Source organism: Limulus polyphemus, unplaced genomic scaffold, assembly GCF_000517525.1.
Source record: "Limulus polyphemus unplaced genomic scaffold, Limulus_polyphemus-2.1.2 Scaffold466, whole genome shotgun sequence".
NCBI lineage: Eukaryota > Metazoa > Arthropoda > Merostomata > Xiphosura > Limulidae > Limulus > Limulus polyphemus.
The window spans coordinates 63,635-74,032 of record NW_013666076.1 but is presented as its reverse complement, the minus strand read 5'-3'; the positions used below and the strand labels follow the sequence as shown (position 1 = coordinate 74,032).

The window sequence follows — 10,398 nt, the reverse complement described above, 5'->3', positions numbered from 1 at the left end:
CAAAATCATTTTAAGTAAGAATGGCAAGAAGACGGATATCAGAGGCGCAGAGATGGCAAATTATTGGCATGAATTCCGCTGGTATGTCCTACAAGGCGATAGGTAGACAGCTTGGCTATCATTACACAGTGATCAGCCGTTTGGTCAGAAAACATGTTGCCACCCAGAATGTTAAGGACCGTCCTCGATCTGGTCGACCATCTGTAACAACCCAACGTGAAGATAGGAGCCTTGGTAGATTGGTCAGACGAAGAAGACGGATATCAGAGTCGCAGAGATGGCAAATTATTGGCATGAATTTCGCTGGTATGTCCTACAAGGCGATAGGTAGACAGCTTGGCTATCATTACACAGTGATCAGCCGTTTGGTCAGAAAACATGTTGCCACCCAGAATGTTAAGGACCGTCCTCGATCTGGTCGACCATCTGTAACAACCCAACGTGAAGATAGGAGCCTTGGTAGATTGGTCAGATTGTCAAAATGAGGCACAACTACAGGTGTAAGCACGTCCCTGGTGTACTTTTCGCCAGTAAGGTTGCCATTGATTGTTACCAAATCCAGCCCCATACCATAACTGAGCCCCCACCAAAAAGCACTGTTGGAACAATGTTTCTTGGAGTGTAAGCTGCGTTACGATGCCTCCAAACACGGGTTCGACCATCAGTTACGTGGAGTAAAAATCTACTCTCGTCTGACCAGTGTCTTCGTCGCCAGGTTTGAATGTTCCAGTACTGCCTTGCTCTGCACCAGGCCAACCTCTCCCTGCGATGGCGATCGTCAAGTGTCAGGCGTTTTATGACTCTCCTTGACTTCAGTCCCGCAGATTTTAAACGATTTCTTACTGTTCTGGTTGACAGATAACGACCAGGTAACCACTGCCTTTTTAGACGGGTGCTTGTTGCAAACGGATTTCGTCTGACCAATCTATCAAGGCTCCTATCTTCACGTTGGGTTGTTACAGATGGTCGACCAGATCGAGGACGGTCCTTAACATTCTGGGTGGCAACATGTTTTCTGACCAAACGGCTGATCACTGTGTAATGATAGCCAAGCTGTCTACCTATCGCCTTGTAGGACATACCAGTGGAATTCATGCCAATAATTTGCCATCTCTGCGCCTCTGATATCAGTCTTCTTGCCATTCTTAAAATGCAAAATCATTTTAAGCAGAAATTCGGGACTTAAATACGGATTTGATGCACGAGAAAATAGTGCATATTGGACGTGAAGAAGGGAGCAAGTTGCACGTAGGGAAAAAAATGCGCCTGATTTAAATGTCACACCTGAACGCTCACATCCTTTTAATTATGTTTGAAATTATGAACATTGCTCAACATTATGAAAATTAAACCTTATTTTCAATAAGCAATCCTGAAAAATATTTGGGGGTGCTTAACTTTTTTCCATGTGTATAGTTCATATAAGTAATTTATTTTTCTTTAGGCGAACCTTATATACAAGATTAAACACTTTGTGGTACATTATCCTACCTGCTTTTCTTTAAAAAAAAAACTTCCTATCTTTAGGATCAGCTGTAAATGATTGTTATCAGTTTTGTTTTCTTTGGGCATTTTATATCCCTAAGTTAAAATTTTTTATCTCTTAGTATTTGGAATGATAGAGAAACAATTCTGATATGATGAGAAATAATATAAAAATTAGAATAAAAAAATTCAAATTATTGTAATTACTAGTGCATATTTATAATAAGATATGATTTGTGTTGTTTTAGAATGTTGAGTATTATTACAAGTAGTTGATGTTGAAAATAAAGTGTGTATTATACCACATTAGCAAAAGCAGTATTGTGTTTCTGTATATGAAGTACAGTTTGCATGAGTCAGAAATTGTTTTTATGATTTTAATACTTTCAGAAATGTGATTTTTGATATACTATAGGTGAAGAAACTTCTCTTATTGTACAGTGGTGTAAAGAAACTATGTTTCATTTAGTCAGATTAATCTACTTAGGATTGAAGACTTAATATATAAAGCAGATGTTGTAAACATGCATAATATATCTGTTATGTGGCAGTGGAGAGTCTATAATTAAAAGATGTAACCCATATTAAGAACAAACCAATGGGTTTTATAAATCAAATTACAATGCAGAAATACAGTATTAGAAAATGTAATATTCAACCCTCACATTAATACCAACAGTCATGGATGATTGATTGGTAACCTTGTTTAAAAATTTACATGTATTTAATTTCATTATACACTGGAATATATACAAAGTATTTTTCAAATCTTTAATATTGTATCTTTTCACATATTTACCATTTCTCTTTCCCTTAGTGGCTTAGCAATAATTTTATAGACTTATAATGGCAAATTCCAGGGTCCAATTTCCTGCTAAAAAAAATCTGAACACACAATTGTGCCCAAATTGGAGCTCCAACTGATTATCCAGTCTGAAGCCTATTTTGTCACAAGGCTTCCAATTCTGTCACTAGTCATCCCAAGTTAACTACTTGAATGTTATTATTTTATACAATTGCTTGGTTATTAAATCCAGGAAATCAAAATCACTTTCCTGGGGCTAATTTTGTAATAATTCTTCATTAAAGTGGGTATCATACTTTCCAGCAAAGTATTATTTGCAAATTTGTTTTGTAATAAGCGCACTCACAATATTAATGTTTATTTTTCTCTTTTTTATTATATCATTTATACATGTGATTGATATAAGTTATAAATATTTCATCCTGTTAAAGTAATGAAATATATGTATAACCATTGAAAGATTTATATACAAGTTAAAGTTTGGTAACGAAATGAAAAGACTGACACATTGGTATGATTAAAGCAAACATTTTAAGCTCTTATGGTTTATGAGTTTGAATTTATGCAGTTGTTTTGGAACCATATAACGGTCATAAACTCAGAAGTATTTAACTCTTTCGTGGTGGGCTCATGCAATTTGCGGAAATTGAGTTGTGGTAACTCTGAGATTACTTAATGTATTCTCTTAGAAACTGGTAAGATTTTGTTAAAGATATTGTACTAAAAATGTTATTTTTTTATTGTAGTTACTTGCATTCAAACTATTAACAAATCGAGTGCAAGGTGACTTTCATTTTAAGTATAAAAATACTTTTCTTCGTCTTATAGTTTTCATATTTACATAATCTCTAGAATCTCCTAAAAAGATATCAAAAGTTTTATAAGGTAAATGTTTATATTTCATTTTCTCTACCATATTAGTATCTCTAGTTATTAACATCAAAGTACAATACAATGAAATTATTAAAATTAGGAAATAGAAAAAATACATACCTTTTAATTTTTTGTAGAATATTAAAGATTTTCCTTTTGTTAAATATCTAATTTCATCTCTTTCCTTTTCACATATAGTTAATTTTTAATGTTTTCTTGTCCTTCACCACTTATTCATCTTGACACAAGTCAACGGTGTCCTCGAGGCATATTACAGTTTCTTTGAGAGACATGCACAACCCCTCGGCAGAATTTATGTTCAGCTTGTAATACCGTAAGCCTTGAGAGTGGAAGCAAATTATGGTGTATATTTAAACAATTTTTAAACCTTCTAATTATGAATTTTAAAACATAACTAATTTATAATTAACTAAAATATAATAGTAAGACCTACGTGCAGTTTATAGTGTCTCTCTGACTATAACATATTTAGGTAAGAAACAACCTTAAGTACTATACTCGATCAAGCAGCCAACAGTACTACAGTCAATTTTATGTAATCTGTGACGACAGCTGTGCACCAATTTCAAAATAACTGTTGTTTGATTATAGTGTAAAATGATCTATTTCTAATGACTATACACATGTTATGTACACATCTACATGTAGGCTATAAAACTCAAACTTGTTAAAGGTGCGCATGGCAGCTGGCAGAGGTTGAAAAATGTATTATTTGTTTTAACTGTATTCATTCAGAGCACTTTGAAAGGAACAAATCAAAAGGTTATGTAAGCATCTTAGTGGATAGATATAACTATTACCATTGTATCACTGAAGATACAGAGAGCCAAAGTACAGATTTTTTATAGCTTGTTGGTCACTTAACAACACATCTGAAGTTTTAAGGTATATTGTTATGTGACCAATGAGCTGTGAAAGCTTTAAAGTTTTATTTTGTAATAAAGGACTTAACACTTGGATAAAATAACTTTGAATCATAACACACATTATAATATTAATTTCATTCAATACCTTGATAGCAAAGGTGTTTAAATTTTGAATGCAACACAGTGACTTGGGCTGAAACGTGTTTAAAGAGGCTCCCATTGCAAAATGGTTAAACTGTTACATTAATATTGTATTATATAAGTTGAATCTGAATGGTCAAGAATATTTCATGTAATATGTTTTCTGTATTATTACATCCTAATATTGTTATCAAATATAATAGTACTTACTTATGGCAGCATACCCTAACAGCACCTCTTTCTTCTGCACTGGTTCATAAAATGTCATGCTTCAGAAGTTATAGGATATGACCAACTGAAAAGTTTATTATTACCTTTAATGTATTCGACTGCAAGATTTTATTTAATTGATATTTTTAATTAGAATGATCTTTGTTGTTTCTAAACTGAATGTTACCATCAACATCTGTTTTTTGTTATGTAAAGATTTAAATTAATGTAAGCTTTATTTCTTTATATAAGCTTGAAACATTATCTAACATTTGGTGGTAGCTTATCTATTTTCTTTGCTTGCTCAAGATTGGCATGGTTACAATATTTGTGTTTTAGACCATTCTATACTTATTTAATTTATAGTAGTTTTAGTTAATTGTGAAAAGGTTCAGGCAGAAAAACTGTCAAAACATGGTAAGTTTTAAAAAAAAAATTCTGTTTTAAAAGAATTATTGCAAAACATTTGTAACCTGTTGCCTGGGTCCTTAGGTTTTTCTTTTTGTTTATTTCAAGCCTTTTATCTCTTGCTAGTTGTGGTTTTTGTTCAAGAGCAAGTTTGTACTTGTGACCTTTAACTTATCATTAGTCTCACACTGATCGTTTATCTTGTATGATTTTTCTCTCCCTACTTGGCCCGCTGATGTCTTCCTGTGTGGACTTCTTTATTCATTCGCTCGGAACATTGATTCCTTCCACTCTGCTGCTCTGCTCCACACCTGTTGCTCTGACCTTTAGATGGTCACGCCCGATGCTCTCTTTACCCTTTTTGGTATGTTTTTTGATCCAGCACACTTTTTTTTTTGTTTGATCTTTCAAAATTCTAGTTCTAGGTCTCTTCTCAGTAATCACACACTTACTTCCCTAGTTTGTTTTACCTGTGAGTTTTACAGTTTTCATTTGTTTATACTACAGTCTTTGTTCAAGCAGCTTGCAAAGATTGTACTTAACTGGAGTTTCAGACATTTTTTAAAAGATTTATTTTTGTACAGAGCATCACAATTATATGTACACCTATTTCAACACCATAAAGTATTGACTGTCAATCCCAAGAGAAAGTATTATCACAGACCAAAAGTATTGATAAACTAAGAAACCAAATACTTAAATGAAAAAAATACTATTGAAACATTAATGCTATAGGACTCTTTTTTTTTTTTTCATTAGGCAAGTATTTTAATTCCTTTTCAACCTTAATACTGCAGATATCAACATAATATTGTTTCATTTTAATATTTAAAAATTTTGTCTACAAAATTTTATCCCTAGCTTCATAATTGTGAATGCTTATATTAAACTGGCACACGTTGAAAGCCTTGCTTATATTCTTCAAATTAGTTGTCATTCGGTATTTAAGTATGTACTAACTCAATCAGATCACCCAAATAATGTGTTTGAAACATTAACCTGAAATTTTAGAAACATTGAACCTATAGTTTGTCACTTCTTTTATTTTGTGCATGTGTTTCTTAGAGTAGTAAAGAAACAACATGTTACGATGTTTGCTAGCATGTACTTTTCAAACTGTATGTAACTTTTGTTTTTACTATAAATATTTTCACTCCCTTTCTGTCTGATCTTGTTTTAATATATAACAAGTAGGCTGTGTGGGGAACTCTCACATTGTTAATACCCGTGTTGTTGTTTAAATTGCATTACAAAAATGTTAATAACATTTCTTTGTAAGCTCATCAATCTGTCTCCATCCTTTCTCTCTCTTGAATGTCTCTTCTATTCCACCAGGAGTGTACGGAGATGTTGTGCGTGTTAAAATATTGTTTAATAAAAAAGACAATGCCCTTGTCCAGATGTCTGAACCACATCAAGCGCAGTTAGGTAAGTTTTGAGTTTTCAAATGATTGCAGTTGTTTAATAAAGGGCAAGGTTTTATAATATGGGATTTTTGCCCAATCTTTAAGTTTCATTATTTTCACATATTGTGCTCACCTTCCTCCTGAAATGTTCAAAGCCATAAAAATTACCTGCAAATCAGTTTTAATCTTTTCCAGAACTTACACATAGAATTCCTTATTTCACTACCGTGTTCATCAGAAGTGTAATTGATGATTGCAACAGCATCCTGAGCACCTTCAGTTATGGAACTAGTCTTGTGAGCTTGTACCATTTGAGTCTCTTATTACTAACTTTTTTTTTAACAGCACCACTGTTTTTACAGTCAATACTAGACAAGTATGGTTCATCATTCTAACTGTCATGTGATATCTTGCTTCTAAGGTCATAGGATATAAAGTTGAGCAATTGAAAAGCTTATTATGATCTTTAATGTATTGGATTGGAAGACTGCTTACTGTCTAATGATTGTTACGGCACCAAGCTTCAGCAGGATGATAATACCATGCATGACAAGTTTTCTGTGTTTGTGCTTCAAGTGATGTAACAGTCTACTGAATTCTTTTGGACAGTTAACAAACATAACATGCTTGTTGCCCACTGATTTGATGTTTGGTCTGAAACACTGAGGGTTTGCTTGAGAATGTATCAGGAGCAGAATGTGAAGGAGGAACATAGCCTTGACCTCTTCAATTAATTTTACTTGCATCTGGAGAGGAATCATCAGGTGCACAATGTTTGGAATAATGGTACTTTTGATGACACTTGGTACAAACAGCATCACATTTGACTGGAGTTTTCTTCTTTCTCTTTGAAGATACCTTCTTAGTTCAGCATTATGTAGACCTGGTATGCTCCTTCTACCTTTAGATCCACACTTCAGGTGACATACATCTGTATCCCTTCAGAATGACTGAATGATATTTCTGACATTACTTAAGTATGAGTCTTTAAAACTACTCTTAGTAATATATTATTCGTTCCAGAATTGAAACTTTATTGGGCAAGTTGTGATTTCATTGGCTGATATGTTGGGTGTTCATAAGATTAATTGAGATTTATTCAGTGGTTATCTTTTGCACCTTATGCATTTCACTTACGAAATAAAAGGTTTAGATATCTAAAAATAAAATAGAGATGGATCTTGAGACAATTGTTAGATTAATTTTACCAGAATCACTTTAAAATATACTATTTCTCATAATTATAAACAACATACTGAAGACTAAAATTGTTGAGAAGTGGAACTCACATTTAAAAGTGTTGGAAAGTAGGAAAACTCACCTTAAACTGGGCCAAACTACACAACTTACATAGGCTTTGAAAACAACGATGTCACATTACATAAGTTAATTTCTACAAATTCACCTTATGATAGTTCCACTACAGATGGAACAACTTTCATAATTAATATATTTAGTTTTTTTTTGTCATAACCTATAGCAAAAATGTGTATATTATAGACTCTTGTCCTTTTAATATTTCAATCCAAATGTTTGGATAAATGAACTCATTTTCATGCATATTCCAGATATTTATCTGTTTCTCAGTAAGAAAAAACTTTTAATCTCATCTTCTATGATGAATTTAACATTTAAAATTGGAAGTTTTACATTGATTACAAGTCAGCTTCCACTTTTTATAACTCTATCTGTTGTTAAATTAAAACAAGGTATGGGAAGATATGATATGTTATTCTGTTTGTAGCACTTACCAATTTGGACAAGATTAAAGTGTATGGAAAAGAAATCAGGGTGAACCTATCCAAACACCAGGTTGTTCAGATGCCAAGGGAAGGTCAGCAAGTAAGTCACTGCTTTCATCATCAAACTACATATTAAGATATATTTGATATTATCAAGTTGGATTTACAACTGTCTACTGTACCAATTTTTTTCATCTTTATTTTTTACCAGTTTTTTCATCAGGAAAATTCTAAAGGGCATTCAGGAAATTTTTGTGATGTTTTACATATTTTTTCAAAATGTTGAGCTTTTAACATAATCTGATATACAAATGTTCCCGGGAAATAATTGATTTTGTATGGTTGAAATTAAGAATTTGTAAATAAACACACAAGTTGTGGCCATAGCTGAGTTGTGTACTTTTACCAGTATCAGGTTTTTATGAAAAATTAATTTTTCCTTTTACTGATATCAGGATGCTGGTTTGACCAAAGATTTCACCAATTCACAACTTCACCGTTTTAAAAAACCAGGCTCTAAGAACTACCAAAACATCTTTCCGCCATCAGCCACTCTTCATCTTTCAAACATTCCGTAAGTGTTCTTCAACTGTCTTTCTTAGTCTCTTAACCTTTTTATTCCCATTACATAGAATTGATACAGATTGTTACTTCTGTGCTTAAAAGCACAATAACTCTATAACAAAGAATGTAAATAGATAGATTAAATGGTTTATTTTAAAATTAACTTTTAAACTTTTTTGTAAAAAATAATTATGTATATAATTTTTTTCCTAGTCTTTTGTTTAGGAAAATATTTTTAATAGTATTCTTCCTTGACTTTAGCCTTTTTCTCATTAAGTAGGTCATTGTGCGCATGTCACAACCTTTCACAGAGCTACATTCCAAACTTAATTAAACTGCTTTATTATCAATATATGCAAATAAATTTGGCATCAAAACATAGTTAATAAATCAAATTTTATTATTATGTAAGTTTTAAGTACTTAAATTTATAAAGAAATATTTAAAAAAATACTCAATCTCCCCTAGTATGAGAACTGTGACATTTGTTATCTATGTCTTCCCCTTCTATAATTTATTTACCATGCAGAGAAGTACAGAATTCAAGGTATACTCATTATAATTTATTGCTCAGACAAAGCATAATTTTTTTATAGCCTTCAATTTTATTTGGTTTCAGAGCCATAAAGTAGACAATGAGACCCTCTTCCCACATCCTCTCTTTCACAAATTGTCAATAGTTCTCTCTGACTTTTATATTACTTATAACCAATAGAAAGCCAAAGTTTTAATCTATGACATATAATATTACATTGTTTTCTATACAGAGAATTGTTTAATTCCCTTCCAGTTCAAACTTCATTCCCACAGAAAACAAATTGACGAGCTTAGCTAAATTTTTAAATTATGATAGTTATAAAACATTCTATATTCTTAGGTGTATTATCTATTTAAAAAAAAATATTTATTGCAGTAGTACCATTAGTATAAAAAAAATAGGGTCAAGTTTCCTCGACAGTTGATAGCAAAAAAGAAAAAGACCCAGGTAAGTAGTATACTTATTATTTTTTATATGTATTCTGTCCATGTAACTACTTTGCAGGGTGTGGATGGATCTTTACCAAAATTTGTGTGGAGGTTCATTAGGTCCATGCAGAGGTACATAGAAATTTTCAGTTCTGCATTTTGTGATTTTTATGGACGTTTTTGCATTTTTTACCATTATCTCCCCTCCATGGGGAGATACATACAAATTTTTAGTTTTGTTGTTGTTATGGGTTTTTTTGCCTTTTTTACCACTATTTTGCCCCCTGTTGATGGATCTTCACCAAATTTGGTATGGAGATTCATTGGGTCCATGGGGAGATACATACAAATTTTCAGTTTTGTATTTGTAGTTTTTATGGGTGTTTTTTTACCACTACTTTATACCCTGTTGATGGATCTTCGTCAAATTTGCCATGAAGGTTTGTTGGGGCCATGTGGAGATACATGCAAATTTGTGGTTTCACATTTTGTGTTTTGCATTTTTTACAATTACATAAAAGGGAAGCAACTTTTCATGTTCTAAGATAACCTTTCATTAATCATGAATTTACATAACTTCTGTCTTGGGGACAGGGACTCCAGCTAGTAAGGCAATAAACTTAAGTATAAATAGATTTTGACCAATCACGTGACGTTTTTGTACTTGTATAAAGCCTTTACAAATTTGGTATTACTAACTTTTGATATAGTGTGTATATCATCACAAAATTTGGCAGTCTTTCAGTAAGCATTATAAGCCTTTCACATACAAAAAATCATATTTTTAGTGAAGTATTTTTAATAAATTTAAAAATATCTGTCCTTGAATACATCAAGTATTTCTTTTAAATAGTCCATATGCAAAGTGATTTTCAAATTAAGATTAAAAATACTTTTCTTCATCTCAAAAA

At 32.1% G+C, this 10,398-nt stretch overlaps 1 protein-coding gene across 8 annotated transcripts in view; it reads left to right on the top strand.

Moving 5' to 3' along the window:
* The window catches only part of LOC106458459 (polypyrimidine tract-binding protein 1-like), an 85,802-nt gene that overhangs the window by 68,426 nt on the left and 6,978 nt on the right, over positions 1-10,398 (top strand). For all 8 annotated transcript variants that reach the window (XM_013917975.2, XM_013917976.2, XM_022384663.1 and 5 more), the window contains 4 exons: positions 5,140-5,173; positions 6,145-6,237; positions 7,960-8,057; positions 8,413-8,531. In XM_013917975.2, coding sequence (XP_013773429.1) covers positions 5,140-5,173; positions 6,145-6,237; positions 7,960-8,057; positions 8,413-8,531 — 344 coding nt within the window. The remainder of the gene's footprint in view (positions 1-5,139; positions 5,174-6,144; positions 6,238-7,959; positions 8,058-8,412; positions 8,532-10,398) is intronic.